This window comes from Temnothorax nylanderi, unplaced genomic scaffold (genome assembly GCF_030848795.1).
Source record: "Temnothorax nylanderi isolate EJ_2023f unplaced genomic scaffold, tnyl_v1.0 TNYL_tig0459_pilon, whole genome shotgun sequence".
In the NCBI taxonomy this organism is placed as follows: Eukaryota; Metazoa; Arthropoda; class Insecta; order Hymenoptera; family Formicidae; genus Temnothorax; species Temnothorax nylanderi.
The window spans coordinates 29,891-48,214 of record NW_027249521.1 but is presented as its reverse complement, the minus strand read 5'-3'; the positions used below and the strand labels follow the sequence as shown (position 1 = coordinate 48,214).

Genomic DNA, 18,324 nt, shown 5'->3' with positions numbered 1-18,324 from the left:
TCTAACGAGAAATGTATGCGCAAACTCTACTCTAACAGAAAGGCTGCAAATTGATTGGCTATCGCACAGTTTTTAGCCAATAAGCTTGCAGCTTTTCTGTTAGGCCCGGTCTACAATGGATGTCGTAACTGTCGTAAGTCGTGAGTCGTAAGAAATTGACCGACCACAGTCTATTGTTCTCCTTGCGGTCGAAGAATAGTGAATGACTTATTGCCTAGTCAGTTCTCGGACATTCCCCAAAACAGTCAGACCGTTCTCCTCACATCTCGTATTGAACAATCCAAAAGTTATATTGGAGTAAGAACACGTTAACCGCAGGTAATTGTTCTAAAAGTTTTATACTAATTGGTACATAAATTCAATATATAGGTTTTGTCATCAGGCGGTAAGCTATACCTTCACATAAAAATGCAAAAAACGTGCAGCGTAGAGCACGTTTGAATAATTCGAGAGATGGAATTCGAAATATACATTTCTATTTCTCTAAATTTGAAAACATTATCTCTTCAACGTTATTGAGATCAGTGATTCGTATTGTTTAATATATTATATTTTTTTTAACTTACAATTAATCAAAGAAACTTAAATTGATTACAACATATGGTTTATATATTCCGGATTTGTCATATTAATCTTGATGATTATTTATACTTATACGGTGAAGAATTAATCGTTCTTAACCAACTAATATCTTACACATGATTGAAAGATTTAATGTGGACCTATTCTTTTATTTGCAATTGTAATTTTATTTACATTTCACGTTTTTCAGAAATTAACGTATCACAAACATTAGTGCGAAATTCTCCGTTATATTTGATCTAAAAATTAAATTTGCCAATATTAATTATATGATTTATAAAATTAATTATTATTAATTTTTATGAGATAAAAGAATAAGTTAAAGGACAGTTTGTATATGTATAATTATTAAACTAGTAAAATATATTAATCAGGGCGATTAATAAATTATGTAACAACATAATTTGTATGTTAGCGGATATGCGAAATGTATAACGAAATTGTGTATTAAAAGACGTTATTAAAGTTACTGCCAGTATCATTAAATACATTGTTGCTGATATTCTTATTTTAACACCATTATCTTCGTAGTTCTTTACAATAGTTCTCCACTTCTATGTACAATTATTGGCTCATATTCTTGTAGAATGTATTAATCAAACATACATAATATGTAGATTTTAGAAAAAAATAGATGTCTAAAATTAACTTCGTTCATCAAAAATAAACGTGAGATCAATGCAATTAACCAAGTACATAATCCTATAGTATCAATATTATAATCTGAAATACAATTTTTAGTACTGCTATCTATATATTAAGTAAGAAGTACTTATTAGCTCTCATTATACTTTGTTATATTAATTCGTTGGTTCTCTGCATGTATATTAATAATAATTGCTGAAATATCGAGGTGAGAAGTTAAGGAAACTTGGTGTGCCCAAATAAATAAATTGACCTTTACTATAAATGTTAAGAATGCTATTAGTTTTTATAAACATTATTGAATATACAATATGCCTATATTATGGTTCTAGGAAGAAATCTCCCCGGAAAAAATCTCCATCCAAAAATTCCCCCGGAATTCCTACACTATTAAAACAATGAAAAAAATGTATAATTAGGATATGAATTAAATCAATTGTTGCATTCTGTGCAACATGTAACAACATATTATAATTTATATTATAATATTTAGTGAGTTAAGAGTTTTATATCTTAGTTTTAATGTTAAATTTAACATTTTTCTTTGTGCTGCTCTTCTCACTCAAAGAATTAGCATACATAAATTTATTATACATATATTGTATATTTATTTATCATAAGTTTGAATGTATTTCAATATGCCCAGGGCACGCCAAGTTTTTGAGTCTCAATGTTAAGTTCTTCCTTAACTTCTCACCTGGATATTTCAGCGTTTATTATTAATATACATGCAGAGAACCAACAAATTAATATAACAAAGTATAAATGAGAGCTATGTACTTCTTACTTAATATATAGATAGCAGTACTAAAAATTGTAATTTAGATTATAATATTTATACTATATATTATGTACTTGGTTAATTGCATTAAGCTTACGTCTATTTTTGATATTGAACGAAGTTAATTTTAGACATCTATTTTTTCCAAAATCTACATATATACATTGCTTTGTTATGTACTTGGCGTATTTTTTTTCTTTTGTAAAGACTTTTTGTTAGGATTTCACTACTTTTTGTAGAAATTAGTAATATACAAATTTGTATTATTTTATATATTTGGCATATGTTTTTTCTTACATTGGTAATGTCCTTTTATTTATATAATACTTTGAAATTCGGTCCACTAACGAATAAGTAGTTCGCGGTCAGACAGACAGACATACAGACAGACGTCAGGTACTTATAATAATAGATATTGACTATATATGGTCATATATGAGGAACAGGGAACAAGCAAAAGATAAAGAAGAGCCGTTATTAGGTAATTATTCGATTTGCTTTTAACATTATTTAATTTATTATACACAGCGTTATGTTTCTTCTTTTCACAATGACAATATATTTGAGAAGTTATCTTGATATACAAGAATCTTAAATAAATCAGTGTAACACTAAAATAGGATTATGCATTAATGAAATTTGATGATTATTTAAATCTAAGAATGATATTTGTTTCTATAGTCTTATAGTATACATGACTGTAACGTTCCAAACACCGACTAATTTTTTCTTGTTCATTCTTTCAGTGGGGGGGTGGGGTGTATATTATACCCCACGTTATTTATGTTATAAATATTAAATATTAAAACTAATTATAATTTTTTGTTTTTGCAGTATAATATCACATGTTTTTGTTCATGGTTATACATCTTAAAGTATATTAACAGGTAAAAACTTTATTTTTATTGTTTTTTTTAAATAATTATGGTCGGTATGAATCCAGAACACTTGTTAGTTATACATTAGAAAGTTAGACATTATTAAAGTCTACATTTTTTATTACTCTTGAAATTAGCGCCATTTGTTACTTTCGATACTCAGATCGATACTCATTGTCAGATCGAGATGGGCTCTCTTCTCTTTCTCATTATTGCGATTGTAAGAGATAACACATTAAGGGGAGAAAACTAAGTAGAAGCACGAAAATAAGCGATTTTTGAACAATTTTTTTAGAGGTGATAAAATAATTGCATCAATTTCAACTTTTGGCATACTTTAATTATAGGTGTCAAGCACTGAAAAAAAAATTTTTTTTTTAACAAAAAAAAATGGCGGCGTTACAGGCTTCACAATTTGGCGTCTTTTGCGCGAGATGGAAAAAGGCTGCCATCGTCACGTTTTTTGTAGCGGTCTGAAACAAAAAACCAAAAAATTTTTCGATTACTTATGAGTTTAGGCGAAGGATATACCTATAAGATTATAAAAAAGTGCAAAATTAAAAATTTGGTAGGCATTTTAATCAAAAATTCAAATTTTCGACTATTTTTTCGACACTTTTTACCCCAAAAAAGTAATTTATTTACGCGATATCCTTACAACTTTAGGTATATTCTTTCGATAATATTATAGACTAAAACCTCCCCAAATTTCAGCCCGATCGATCAACAACTTTTTGAACTACAGTGGCAGCAGTTTTTGAAAATGCAGTTTCGAGATAATCGCGTTTAAAGTTTTAATACGATAAAACTATTAGTTTTAGTGACTTACCGCTCAATCAGCAATTCCAGGCCCATACAATAGTCCTTCAGCTTCCTCGAAAAGTTGATTATTTTCCAGCTTCAGGTACGCTCCCGGCGTTCCAGGTGCGTCTCGACAATGGGCGATAGCTCCGTAAATATTTCGAATTTCGACTTCTCCTTTTGCCAGAATACTCTCAAGATGTTATACTTTCGAAATATTAAATTTAAAAAATTTCGATTTTTTGACCATTTTACTTAGTTATCTCCCCTTAAATAAGAGCTTATAAATTGTTATCTTTCTGATCTTTGTTACTGGGACTACACCCTTCAATGCTCCCATCAACACTCATTAGAAAATAAGAAGCCTCGGGTGTAAAATACACTCCACTGGAGAATCATTTTATATATGTATAAGTACAAAATAACGACTATTTTTAGATCAATAGACAGCAATGTTGTGGATTTCAATAGAAATGTCAACGAATTGTTCCGACTCACGTAAACGAAAGGAAGACGAAACGTACGCTAATGACGAATAATTATTCATGCATGTGTGACACAACATCATTAAGAGAAAGAATATATTACGAATTTAATATGTATTGATTTTTTTAAACAACAAAATATCCCATTTATTATGTGCAAAATTTATTTAACGTTAGTTTATTTAACGTTTGTGTCTTGATTATAATTTTTTTTTTGTAAAAAAGTATACTGTCCACTTTTTTTTTTATATTTCAAACGTTTATTAAGTAAATTTTTATAAGTCTAAATACTTTTCTAACAAAGAGAAAATAATAAATACTATGTCCATTTGTCTTGTATCAAAATCATTTCTTACACCTGTTACGTCCAACCCCAGGATTTGAATGAGAAAAACTGGGAAGCGAATGCAAGGCTAACCAGAGGGGTAGGGGTAAGGAAGGACGCAAGCAGATAATCTTGTACTCGTAGGTAAATGGCTCAAGAAGGGTCAACGTCTCTAGAGACGTTAGACGCTAGAACGTAGAGCTCCCGGTCAGAAACGTGTTTTAAAATACACGGCTACACGTGTACCTGCGGTGATCCGTGTCAGGTGTAACGTGTAGTACGACTACACGTGTCACGTGTACCCGTGTATTTTAAAACACATTTCTGACCGGGAGCTCTAGTTTCTGTATTCACTGTAAGTACTGACGATGTGACGTCATTGAGCACAGCTGCAAGATCGTTCCGTAATTACTTCTGTTGCTTTTACCGCATATAACGCTGCAATAACGGAACGATATCCGCAGTACTGCGACTGTTGTTATGTATAAGAAAGAAATATAACCTATCTTAACCTATCTTAGACACGACGTGACACGACGATAGGAGCACCTATTCTAAATATATAAAAAAGAGTCAGTTTTCAGATTTATGAAAATATCGAAATTATTTATTATTATATTAATTATATTAATTTAGTAACCTTTTCGGGCTTTTTCCGTATCTTCGTGACCAGTGATCGGCAAAAAAAATTTTCATTATTTATTTTTTAAATGTCAAAGCAATCATTAATAAGCCAAAATACAATATATTAAGTGCCAAAAAAATAAAAATTTTTTTAAACTTATTTTTATTTACCTAACAATTTGTAAATAATTTCAAAAAAAGATTATTTCTACAAAAATGATTAATGTTTAAAATTATTTTTTAATTTTTAGAAAATTTAATAATAAATCGAGAATTATAACTAATTTTTCAAAAATAAATAATTAAATAAAAATAATTTTTAATTTTCTAAAAAATAATAATAAAAAACAAATATTTTTTAATTTTCCAAAAAATTAGTAATTAAAAAAAATATTTTTTAATTTTTCAGAAAATTAACAATTAAATAAAAATAATTTTTTATCCTTTATTCTGAAACAAGTTGTCTTGGCAAAAACAAGTATGAACATGAGGTAACTGACAATATTACAATCAGAGATACTGGACAAGACGAAGGGGACGGATATACGCGATTGGTCAAAACCTGTTAACGTGTTAACGTTTTATGAAAAGTGGGTGTGGCTAGCATTAGAGCCATCGCACACGAAATGCATACCTTAGCATAAGCGTATTACTAGCGCTACTTGTACTTCCGGGCCCAGTCATCTCGGTGGAAAATTGAAAATCTCTTATTAATGTAATCCCTTATAAAAAAATCCAATGTGATCCCCCGAAAAGTGATCCCCCGATTCAAAAGTACTTTATTATCAATATTTTTTAGACCTTTTTGTATATATGTGGTATTGTTGGTGTAGATTTTGCATATTGTAACAAATTTTAAAAATTCCAAAAAATAAATCCAATATGGCGGACTCAAATATTTGCGAATTTTTAAAACTTTATATTTTAACCTTTTTGTATATATAAGGTTTTTAAAAGAAGCAATAAAAAAACAGAAAAAACATTCAAAGAAATTCGATATTAAACAATTAAACTTTATTTATATTAAAAAATATAATTTTGTGAAAAAAAAACAATAATTCTCAAACTTAAATGTTTGATGAAAAGTTGGTGTGATTGAAGAAAATATGTGTTTAATCAACGAAAATTATATATGTTGCTTTATCTAGAGTGAGATTATTTGATTCAGTTATTAAGTTTTTCTAGGTAACCATCAACGTCAAGTTAGAAACGTTAAAAATTATTTATATCAAGAAATATCTGAATAAATAAGAAAAATACGTATATGAACACATAAAATTCACAATTATTTGTTTATAATTATTATTATGATTAAATTATAATTCAATACGATAATTCTTCGCCAGTAATAAATTAATAAAACACGAAAATTTGTCGGCCTAACTGGCAATAAATTTAATATCAATCACAACGACGTTTCGACCTCTGCTTTGGGTCCTTATCAAGTTACAATTATTTAGCAATGCTGCAACAACACAAATTACCGATATTACAAAGAAATTAATAAATAATGGTACAAATATAAAAACTTACAATAATTGCGCGTAAAGTTTTAAATCTTATTGTCATCGTTAAAAATATGCGGTCAGGAGATGTAAAAGAACAACCACTAGAGACATGACCATGCCGTGTAAAGCTCGGAGAACGAATGGTAAATTCATAATAAACAAACGCAAACTACCGTCAAACATACAGACGCTATTAACTCACAAAAAGACACCGAATATCTACCATTAGTCTATGACCGTATTATATCTTCGCTACCATTCGTTCTCCGAGCTTTACACGGCATGGTCATGTCTCTAAGTGGTTGTTCTTTTACATCTCCTGACCGCATATTTTTTACGATGACAATAAGATTTAAAACTTGACGCGCAATCATTGTAAGTTTTTATATTTGTACCATTATTTATTGATTTCTTTGTAATATCGGTAATTTGTGTTGTTGCAGCATTGCTAAATAATTGTAACTTGATAAGGACCCAAAGCAGAGGTCGAAACGTCGTTGTGATTGATATTAAATTTATTGCCAGTTAGGCCGACAAATTTTCGTGTTTTATAAATTATAATTGTTATATTGAGGGGGAAGGGGTTGAGGGGGGGGGAGCGTGCAAAGCACGTTTATAGTTTATCTAGTAATTGCAAATTTTCCCCAAAAACACGAATTTTCAGTATGAAAAAATTATTTTGTATTACACGTGCATGGAAAGTAGCACTTTCCGTGTGTGTTTTCTGTGCGGAAAGTAGGGGAGACCGGGGCTAAACCGCCAGTTTTTTTTCGGAGCCGATTTTTAACAACAAAATAAATAATTGAAGTTAAAGGTGGTATACCACTGTAAAGAGTGAACCTTTAGCTACAAAATTTATTAAGGAAATTTTTATCTACGTCGCTTTGTTTAACCGGTATAGAGCAAAAACGACAACGGTGCAAAAATTGAAATCTCAAAAATGCCGGGGTTGAACCGCCACCCCCCCGGGGTTTATCCGCCACACTGCATTTTCAATACATATACGTACATGTAATCCTGAAAAATGATAGGATACATTTTAATAATTGTTTTTTAAGAGAAAAATATAAAAATTTATTAAAAATTTTTATGCAAAACATTAAAAAATAATTGTTTTACTTATTCCATAAAACAATTTAGGCACGTGAATACAGAGGTTAACCAAATCGTAAACTCCCCAACGGCACGTCACATTGTCAACGCGGGCAACCACGGGGAATACGCGTGACGGCGTTCCGGTGCCATAGGATCAGCGCGGACCCTCGAGCAACCTAACCAAGCCGCGTTTCTCGCGGGGGAGCGATAAATAGCGACAGGGGGGTTAGAAAAGCTCGCGGTGGAGCGCGACCATTTTACCGACTCGACGGCGTCCTCGCGCCGATTCTTCGACGCGCCGACGACGACGACGACGACGACGGCCATGACCACCACGACGACGACGGCCACGACCACCACGACGACGACGGACACGACCACCACGACGACAACGGCCACGACCACCACGACGACGACGACGACGATGACCACCACCGACACCACCACCACTACAACGGCGGCGACAATGACGCCGAGACGATGCGGCGAACGCTGGACGATGCGGTCGCACGCGCGACTGTCACTGACACAACGACCAACAACGACGATTTACCGCGGCCGGGAGTCGGGACGATCTACAGCGCGCGCGGCATGTTAACTCTTGCGCGGAAATCGCGGGATCTCAGAGCCGTGCCGTGCCTCGCCGTACCTCGCCGACGTGCCGTGAGCGTAAGCGATCTCGAAAACAACGGTCCGCCATCTTTTCGGTCGGCCAAAACACCCAAAAACACCCGTTTTGCGACGATACGTGCGTACCATTTCCCTCCTACACAAACTGACGCACGTGCAAGGGAAGACAGAATCACGCTCGAGGGAAACCTAACCTGAAATCGCCGTGAGCTGAAGTCGTGCGCCCGGCGCGCCACAGTGACGAGACTGGCGGACCAACCCCGGGTGCTTACTGGCGGATAAGCCCCAAACATAAGTTTCAGGTTTGATCGCCCACGAAATATTAGACATCAACGATAATGAAAAAACTACACTGGATTCGTGTTCAGCATGCATTACTCTTTATAATCACGTACCGCGAGATTTGGAGAGCAAATATTATTGCAGATATTACAATATTTCCACGCGCAGAAAATTTCACTTTCACCTTCCGAAAACACGTTTGCCCTCGTAAAAATCATAACACGGCAGGTAACCTGCCGAAACTCCGTTGGTCACATGGGTACCATAAGCAGCGTTTACAATGTTAATAGCGAGTTCGCACAATATACAGGTTCCGAGATATTTGATTTGGCGGTTCAACCCCGCTGGCGGTTTAGCCCCGGTCTCCCCTAACGATTTGCCAACATCTACCTACAAAATATTCCACACGTCATATCCAAAGTCATAGTCAACGGGAAAACCGTGCGCTAAGACTCATAGCGCACGGGTTCAAGCCATACCTAACGGGTATCAACGCCATCTCGCAGCGCACACAGAAAACAACTACCGAAAATACCGCCACTTTACCTCTTCCCAACACACATCTAACCTAACAGCTACTCATATGTCACTCTACTGTACATACTTGTACGCATAACCTTCCCAAACGGTACGAGTACGGGCGCGTCCTCCCTTTCGTGTTCTCTTTCGTCAGCGCGGCCGAGTCGCGGAGTCGCCGAGTGCCGAGTCTGAAGCGCGAGTCTCGTATCGCGGACAACCGCGTGCAAACTCGCGCCGCTATTCGTTTTTCTCGCTCGGGCATCAGGGCATCAGACCCGTGAGGCCCGTCAGCCCGTGGCCATCGCCGCTGCCGCCGCCGTCGTCGACGCGACGACGACGACGACAAGGCTGACCTGGCCGACGAAGTCGATTTCGACAGGTAGTGGATAAACGTGACTGTGCGCTCGCGCTCGCGCTCGCTACGAGCCTACGCGATACGTGCTATTTGCTCCTGTAATAAATGTCGGTTAAAGTATGCGGGGGGAGGGGCTTCGCCCCCCCTCGTTGGGGGAAAAAACTCCCGACTGCTCGTGCGGATAAACGCACTCGCCTTCGGCTCGTGCGACTACCCGCACTCGTCTAATATACGCACATTTCCACTCCCTTAACCCCCATCCCTACATGCACTTGTAATACAAAATAGTATGTGTTACACGTACGGAAGTTGGCTGATATGGCGTTTTCGATTTGTGACGAACCTGGCTCGGGTTAGCTCATAGACATAGAATACATACATAATATGTATATGTGTTCTATGTCCATGAGCTAACCCGAGCCAGGTTTGTCACAAATCGAAAACGCCATTAGTCACGAGCGCGGGTAGGCGCACGAGCCGAAGGCGAGAATATACTACAGTATAGTTAACGTCATCGTTTCTTTTCTACTGCAACTAATATACTTCTAAAAACGGATACTTTACAAAATTAATAAATGCTAATTTTCTAAAAAAATTAGTAATATATTTTCTAATAATTACACAGGCACACAAAAAAAAAGTGTTTTGGCCGAGACACTACACACTAGTGTATTCCCATGTACTTTTTCCCGCTGAATCCGAATCCGAAGTCAGAATTGTCAGATTGGCTAAAATTTATGAGATAACCACAAAAAAATGCTCAAAAACACGAATTAAAGGCAAAAAAAATTGTTTTTTTGTGATTCGGATTCAGGGGGAAAAAGTACATGGGAATACACTAGTGTAGTTTCTCGGCCAAGACACTTTTTTTTTGTGTGCCTGGTGGCACTGCTCCTGTGATGGCGCGCTTGAATTTGTGACAGTGTTCTTCGGATTCGCGGCGTTCAAGGTGAGAATGCGTTTCGTGATGAAGTTCATCAGAGTGTCGTGACTCGGCGGTTCGAATGAGTCTCCCGAGGAGGATTCCCACTCCAGACGCGTTCGCGAGTTGAACAGTTCAACGACGAGGTGGTTGAACAGATCCATGCCGTGCGAGTCGATGGGTCTTCCAATGCTCTCTTGAGCGTTATGGACGCGGCTGAGCTTCGGCGGTAAACGTGGCGAAGTTGGAGCGTATCAGCTCCCTCTTGTTCTCATAATGCTTGCAAAGGATCGTCCACGCGCGATCGTAATTTTCGCCAGTAATAGTTAATGACTGTATCAAATTTTCAGCTGACCCTTGGAGGCACGAGCGAAGGTAGTGCAGCCGTTCAACTTGCGAGATAGATGTGTTGTCGCCGATGACCGACCAAAAGAGATCACGGAAAGACGGACAGTCTTCGTAGGTACCCAAAAATTGCGGCGTGAAGGACGTAGAAGCCGACGCGGACGTGAAGCGATTCGCCTGTTCGGACAGGACGCTACGCTGTATCACGTAAGCACTCTCGGCTTCGTCGAGTAACTCAGATTTAGCGTACTCACTCTCAGCGTAGCGGTCCTTGTAGCAGGCTCGAATCAAGTTATGCAGACTTTCGAATTTTGCCCACAGGTCGTCAAGAAGGCGAATGCGTGTTTCGATGGCAGAGAGGGTGATGTTCGCCTGACCCATCTTCTTGAGATTGTCGACGGCTCTGGAGATGCGTCCGAAGATTTCTCGCTGGCTGTTCAGCATGGCGCTCTGGTCAAGACTCATGGTGTCTTCCTTTTTCAGGCACTCCCGTTCGCCAGCAGGCTGAGGGTGATTCGTGGCACTTAGCGCGCACAGAATTTACTCGCGATTCTTTAGGTTGGTGAACAACAGAAAATTGTCTTTAATATAATAGTAAACGAAAACTGGGATGAGTATGCGGACTCAGAAGTAAACTGTCTCGTGCCGGATCGGAAGTGTCTCCAAGTGCGTAAAGTCGCGATTTTTATACAGAATTAAGGAGGCGGGATTATTTTTTAATATGATTCGATTGGTGGAATTCTCTTCCGATCGTGACGTAACTTTCGGTTTTTCGCCTATCCCTTCGAGCTAGATATAATTATCTATTTTTAAGTTGTCCATTGGCGAGTTTTGTCGTAAGGCCCACCCCCGCCGTCTTATATTTTGAGGGTCTAAGTTATCGATTCTTCCAGTGACGCATCCATTTTTGCTTCCTTATAGAGGAAGCTTTGTTTTCGTAAATTCGTATATGAACCTTTGATTGCGTATAAAGTTGGTTCTAATCAACCAAATTTAAAAGAATTATATATAAAATAGGGGTAGAAGAAACCAAAGAAAAGATTGTTTTTTGAGTTTTTAATGTCAATATGTTCAGAATGTTTTAAAACGTCGAAATATTGCATTAAAAAAAATGTCGGTATGTGTGTATGTCTGTGCCAAATTTACAGAAATTTCTATAACTCCAAAACTGATCAACCAAATCTTAACGAATTATATATGAAATAGGGGTAGAAAAGACTGAAGAATATAATAGAATTAATAAAAATTGTTAATAATAAAGGGGTTACCGATTTCTGTTAAAAAAAAATAACTAAGTTTACCGAAATTTCTATAACTCCAGAACTAATTAACCAAATCTTAACGAATTATATATGAAATAGGGGTAGAAAAGACTGAAGAATATAATAGAATTAATAAATTTTGTTAATAATAAAGGGGTTACCGATTTCTGTTACAAAAACAGCCAAACTTACTAAAATTTCTATAACTTAAGAATTGATTAATTATATTTTTCAGTCTTTTCTACCCCAATTTCATATATAATTCTTTAAGATTTGGTTGATTAGATTCAGCTTTATATGCGGTTAAAGGTCCATAATTTTGATTGCTTCCTCTATGAGGAAGCCAAAATAAATAAATATAAATAACTATGGCTTAAAATAGAGGAAGCAATGCAGGTTTCTACTTGCTTACTTAAAAAATATGAGGAAGCAATGTACAAGTTTCTACTTGCACCCTGTTTTTATTATTGTCGATTTCTCTTTTATTAGGGCTCTGGGTTCTTAGTTTATCTTGCGACCCTGTTTTCAGTACCGACAGACAAATGCAGAGGTAGATGTTGAATTATTCGATTGTTAGAGATCTAATCATTATGCTTATCGCTTATATCCAAGTCTCCGTCAGAGCTGCCTTTCATGCTTCTCTTTTTGTTTTGGAGGAAAACCAGTAACAACTTTGGATTGTGCATTATTTTTACTGGAAGACTTTCTTATAATTCATTTGATATAATTCGATCTTGTTCTTCGCAGAATTCAATAAAGTCCATATTTTGAAGAGAACATCAAGATCTCGACCGTTTAATTCAGTCGATGAATTATGATATTCGACAAGTAATAAATCATTTGGAATTTCTTGGCAGGCAAAAGTCTCACGTGGAGAAGATTGACAAAAAACTTCAAACTGCGGTCCATTCGATGTTACAAAAATAGCATTCTCAATGCAGCAGAGCAAAAAAATATGAGTTTGAACGATAAGATCGGCTTATATTTCCACAGTTACAAATAGCGCCTCTTTTTATACAAGAAAATTTTTTGGGAGTCAAAATATTTCAAGCATTACCGTGAGTATATAATTATGATTATTTGTACGAAGGCCAAGAGTTAATGAATTGTTACATTCGCAGTTGGCAGAGAAGAAAGAACCGCCCACGTGGGGCGAAAGCAGGTCTGCGGATATGGGTACGAACCGGCGCGATACCTCCACGTGGCCCTCTCCTGGATTTTCAAGGTCCGAGGGGAAGATCCGTACACCGCCGCAACTGCGGTGCTCTTCGCGTTCCAAACCCTATCTCCCTGCTAGAGGTTTCCAGGGAACTCGAACGCTTATACAGAAAAGAAAACTCTTCCCGGATCTCCCGACGGCGTCTCCAGGTCATTTTGGGTTACCCCGACGAACACTCTTACGAGGGCCCGAATTGTATGCGGTTCCGCTGCCGGGTTCCGGAATAGGAACCGGATTCCCTTTCGCCCGACGGGCGGTTCTATCTATAATAGATAATACTTATCTCAAAGAGACTTCATCGAGAAAGTGATGAGAGGAAATATTATGTGGAGTCTACTTCTGATGCATGCTTGCTTCTCGTTTGTTATACCGGCTGGCAAAATGTCAGAAAGCTCTGATGAGTTGATACGATTTCCGAGCTGGTTCAAACGAAATTCGAAGGCAATAAGATTTAACCGGTACTAATTATAGAATACTTTTATTATAACGTAATGCATTGTGATTATACCGAACTTTATTAGCAGCGTTTTGTTCCCTATGTATTACTTCTAGATTAATGCAAGATTGAGTTGACGATGTATACGCGATTAAGCGCGGATGCAAATAAGAATGTCCTGAATATGGATTATCTATAATATATGGCAGTGCAGTATGTCACGTTGGGAGAAAGCTGGTAGCAGACGCCATCGAAAGAATCATTTTCTTAAAATGGAACTGGGCGGGACACAGCGAGAATCTCCGACGACCGATGGACGAAGATGATTCTTGAGTGGAGGCTCAGGGCCTCTTGGAGCAGGGGGCGTCAACAAGATGGACCGACGACATCAAACGTGTCGCTGGAAACGGGATGCACAATGCAAAACAAATTGGTAAATACTACGGGAGGCTTATGTTCAGCAGTGGACTAGGATAGCTGGATGATGATGATGATGAAAAATAAATAGAGATTACATATGATTATATTATACATATGTATGTACATGTACGTACATATGTATAATATAATATATCATGTGTAATCGTACATGTACATATTATGTATAATATAATCATATGTAATCTCAATTTATTATTTAAACATTAATATTTTAAAACTTCTTTCTATTTTTCTTTCTTTCTTCAACCTATAAAATTTCAAAGTCATATAATTTTTGTTCTTGGTATTGAAAATTTAATTTAATAAAAGCATATATGCATCATAAGTACATTTCGAATCCTGCAGACACTCATTCTAAAATTCGAAACTAACTAATTGGAATTTGATTACTTCGCAAGTACAAAATGTATGAAATATTATTTCTTACGAATATTACTCGAATCCAAGGAAATGAAACTTTATTATTGGATTTGACTCGGATTTTTAAATACATATTGAACTTAATCCCATCTCTATTTATGTTCTACTTTACACTTTTACAGTATATACTCATTGTTCCACATACTTTGATAGAAAGTTAAAAAGGCGCTAAGTTCGCATATTTTTTAAAAAAGTTAATTTATTTACGTTTTTATTTGTTTTTGAATGATAAATTTCTTATTTTAGGAATACACATTATACTTGTGTTTAATAATAATTTTGTTGTTTAACATTAATTATTATGTTAACTTATTTTAAACAAATAAATTGTATTAATAAACGAATCAATTGTTTTTTTTATTAATAGTTACACTTTAATTATGGTGTCTTTATTTCTGGAACAGTAATTTTTACACGCAAGATCTTTTTCACTTTTATTTAAATAGAATATTGAACGACTACAGCTGCATGTTATAAATCGAAAAATCATATTTTCCATAAAGTAGAGTTGCATGTACATATAATATTGATTTTGTAGAATCCAATATTAAGACGAATTTAAATGTAAACACGAGTGGATCTAAAATAACAGACATACCGAGTACGCATAAACTGTTAAATAACAACACGGAAAAAAAAGATTAGCTACTATAGCTAAAATAAGTCGTAAAATAGGGATAACTAACATTTTTTGCAGCGAGAACAAAAGGTTTTGCTACTATTGCTAAACTTTAGCTCTCGCTGCAAAAAATATAGCTCTTGCTGCAAAAAAATTAGTTATCCCTATTTTACGACTTTTAGCTAAATTTTTTTCCGTGAATCACGTACGCAATGACGCTTATCTCAGCAATGCCCGTCAGTCATTTACTCCAGATAATAATGGTATGAAACCGTCTAAGAAACGCTAGATAAACGCATTTTGAAGCTAAATAATCATACATTTCACAATCGTTTATCTAGCGTTTCTTAGACGGTTTCATGAATCTACTTTTTACGCTGTAACATTTTACCTGTGTAACACCTTGCCCCAGTCTCCCCTATTTAAAATTTAAAATTTAGTAAATGTATACATTGATTAGTATAAATGTACACATTTACTGATTTCATGCTTTTACTGTGACATGTATATTCAATAAGCAAATACAAAAATCTATAATGCAGCCAAAACCTGAAAGTAATTAATAAGATATTAAATAGACATTTTAATACTTTTAGGTTTTAACGGCACTACGTTTTTTTGCTATTGGCTTATATGAGAAAGGTGTTGGAAATGATTATCTTGTGTCAATCTCACAACCTGCTGTTAGTCGCGCAATAAAAGCTGTGGCAGTAGGTATTACCGAAATACTCGCCAATGAATGGATTCAGTTCTCAAGAACAGAGGTAAAGCGGGAAGCTTTAAAAAGAAGGTACTTAACTTTTTTAAATTAGCAAATTAGCTATTTATATTTATAATTATGCTTTTATTTTTTATAACTGATTCTGATAAATCTGTAAGAAATATTTGTAAGAAAATTATCTGTAAGAAAAATAACTATTTGTCTATGTCTTGTATCTAATTTATTATCAGTATATTTTTCCAATATTTTATTTTTGAAATATATTTTTACAGATTTCAAGAAGAAAGAAACTTTAAAGGTGTTATCGGTTGTATTGATTGTACACATGTGACTATCGTGAGACCAAAAAAACATGAAGAAGCGTATGCAAATCATAAGGGTTTTCATTCTATTTATGAGCAGGCAGTAAGTTGACATATTACGAATAATATTTATAAATACACGTCATTTTCACATTCAATTTTTGTAAAAAAAATTGATACATATATTACATACTTTTATTTTTTATTACAGATAGCCTCCCATGATTTAGAAATATTAAACATAAATGCCAGATTTCCTGGAACGGTGCATGATGCTTTCATATGGAGATATTTCGCTATAAAGGATGAAATGATACGATTATATGATTTAGGAGACCGATCAACGTGGCTGTTGGGTTAATATTATCATCGCTTATTATTTACTTTATTTAGTGACATATATATAAATATTTATATCATATCATTTCTGTCAAAATATCTAAATGTACGATTATTTAAATTTATAGATTTTCTTAAAAGTTCGTTTTGTGCTTCCGTTGCAGACGCAATACGTTACAAACCTTCACTTATTGCCTGCAAAAAATAAGAAAATTATATTACAATTATATTACTGACATTTATTGTATAAATCGCTAAATCCGATAATTACTTTTAATGTACAGATATTAAATATAAATATAAGTATCTTCGCTCGTCTGAAGCAAAAGCTAATCGTATGTTTCGGCCTGTATTACGAGCGATATTCAGGTGTTAATAAAGAATTTTACATTAACTTGTGATCCATTTTAATTCGTAGCCAACGTTTCGACCTACTTGGTCTTCTTCAGGGCAACTATTGTTACATTCAAATAAATAAATTAGTGTCTATTGGAGCTCACATAAGAAATTATATACAATAACATAAAATTTGATGGTCATCGTCGGTGATGCGTCACGCAAGCAAGGTCAAAGTCGTGCTCAAATTAGCGCTGTCATCAAGCACACATTAAAAAGTTACCGATTACATTATCGCGGTTGAACAATTCCGTATTCATTACTTTCCTCGCAACAGCAGTCCTCCATAGGGATAAATTGCATCTTATCGGTGGTCCTCTGTATGATTAGAATGCATCTATCGGCTATGTTCGGCGTCTGAATTTGTCGTTGTTTGTCATATGTTACGTGAGAGTATGTGGGAGTTCTTATGTGAGCTCCAATAGACACTAATTTATTTATTTGAATGTAACAATAGTTGCCCTGAAGAAGACCAAGTAGGTCGAAACGTTGGCTACGAATTAAAATAGATCACAAGTTAATGTAAAATTCTTTATTAACACCTGAATATCGCTCGTAATACAGGCCGAAACATAAGATTAGCTTGTACAGATATTGTTTTCAACTTTTTCATCCAAATTTTTATATTTGATAATTTCGAATAGGACAATAAGTGCGCGTAAAATATATAACACCTGCAAATATATATATAAATATATATATATATATATATACATATACCTTCCCAGGTAGGAGAATAACGTCAAATGACGTCTTAATAACGTCTTAATGATGTCTCGGACGTCTCGGACGTCTTGGTCTGCTATGATCCTCTTGTACATTTTAAAAATAATTTGTAGCTTCTTTCATGGAAGAGTATCTCATACGTTTTTCTACAATAAACATCTTAATTAAAAAAAGTATTTTATATATTACAAATCAGGAAATAATATTGCAGATATACTAAAACTATATATAAGATATATATAGGTCATACGTGTTATTTGTGTCGTTTGTAACGACAAATCGCGAGTGAGTACCTATTCCTTGTCTAAAACTGTCGTAAAAGCGAGGCGACACACGTGAATACCGTAACACAATTGTCGCGGCCTATTACGACAGCCATTTAAAGGTCTATCCAGACAAACTTGCATAGGTGCATAACCATATGCATAAAGAAACGGATTGGTCTATTTCCTTATGCACATGCATATGGACCAATCAATTCTCTTATGCTTATGTTTATGGGCTTATGCAAGTTTGTGTGGTTATAGCTTAACGGTCCGTAACTGACAGATCCAACGCGAGACGGGCATTGAATCTAATAGCGTTTTTCATTGGTAGAGCTGGTGTGCATTCAGTGCACATTAAAGCCGTCGTACACAAACCAACGTAAAGTGTATGTTTAATATA

At 35.3% G+C, this 18,324-nt stretch overlaps 1 protein-coding gene and 1 long non-coding RNA gene across 7 annotated transcripts; one reads left to right on the top strand and one right to left on the bottom strand.

Annotated features, from left to right (window-relative positions):
• The first annotated feature begins 194 nt into the window (after positions 1-194).
• LOC139782995 (putative nuclease HARBI1) lies at positions 195-16,930 on the top strand. 6 transcript variants are annotated; one of them, XM_071722108.1, is made up of 9 exons: positions 195-318; positions 10,434-10,984; positions 11,099-11,335; positions 12,897-13,097; positions 13,161-13,716; positions 13,811-14,127; positions 15,771-15,964; positions 16,168-16,300; positions 16,409-16,930. In XM_071722108.1, exons 6-9 carry the CDS (start codon positions 14,017-14,019, stop codon positions 16,556-16,558), a joined length of 588 nt encoding a protein of 195 aa, XP_071578209.1. In that variant the 5' UTR covers positions 195-318; positions 10,434-10,984; positions 11,099-11,335; positions 12,897-13,097; positions 13,161-13,716; positions 13,811-14,016; the 3' UTR covers positions 16,559-16,930. The 6 variants fall into 6 exon arrangements, with proteins under 6 accessions (XP_071578209.1, XP_071578213.1, XP_071578208.1 ...); XM_071722112.1 differs by having other exon boundaries at positions 196-318; positions 10,783-10,984; XM_071722107.1 differs by lacking the exon at positions 195-318 and adding an exon at positions 8,716-9,534.
• On the bottom strand, positions 16,555-18,186 carry LOC139782996 (uncharacterized). Its single transcript, XR_011721084.1, has 3 exons — positions 17,909-18,186; positions 17,653-17,804; positions 16,555-16,731 (listed from the first exon to the last, which is right to left on the bottom strand). It is a non-coding gene; the product is annotated as an uncharacterized lncRNA (long non-coding RNA).
• Positions 18,187-18,324: the final 138 nt, after the last annotated feature.

Coding starts and splice junctions, on each gene's coding strand:
- LOC139782995 (XM_071722108.1), top strand. CDS start 14,017: ATGATTCTTGAGTGGAGGCTCAGGGCCTCTTGGAGCAGGGGGCGTCAA. Junction 15,965..16,167: donor CGGGAAGCTTTAAAAAGAAG/GTACTTAACTTT, acceptor ATATTTTTACAG/ATTTCAAGAAGAAAGAAACT. Junction 16,301..16,408: donor ATTCTATTTATGAGCAGGCA/GTAAGTTGACAT, acceptor TTTTTATTACAG/ATAGCCTCCCATGATTTAGA.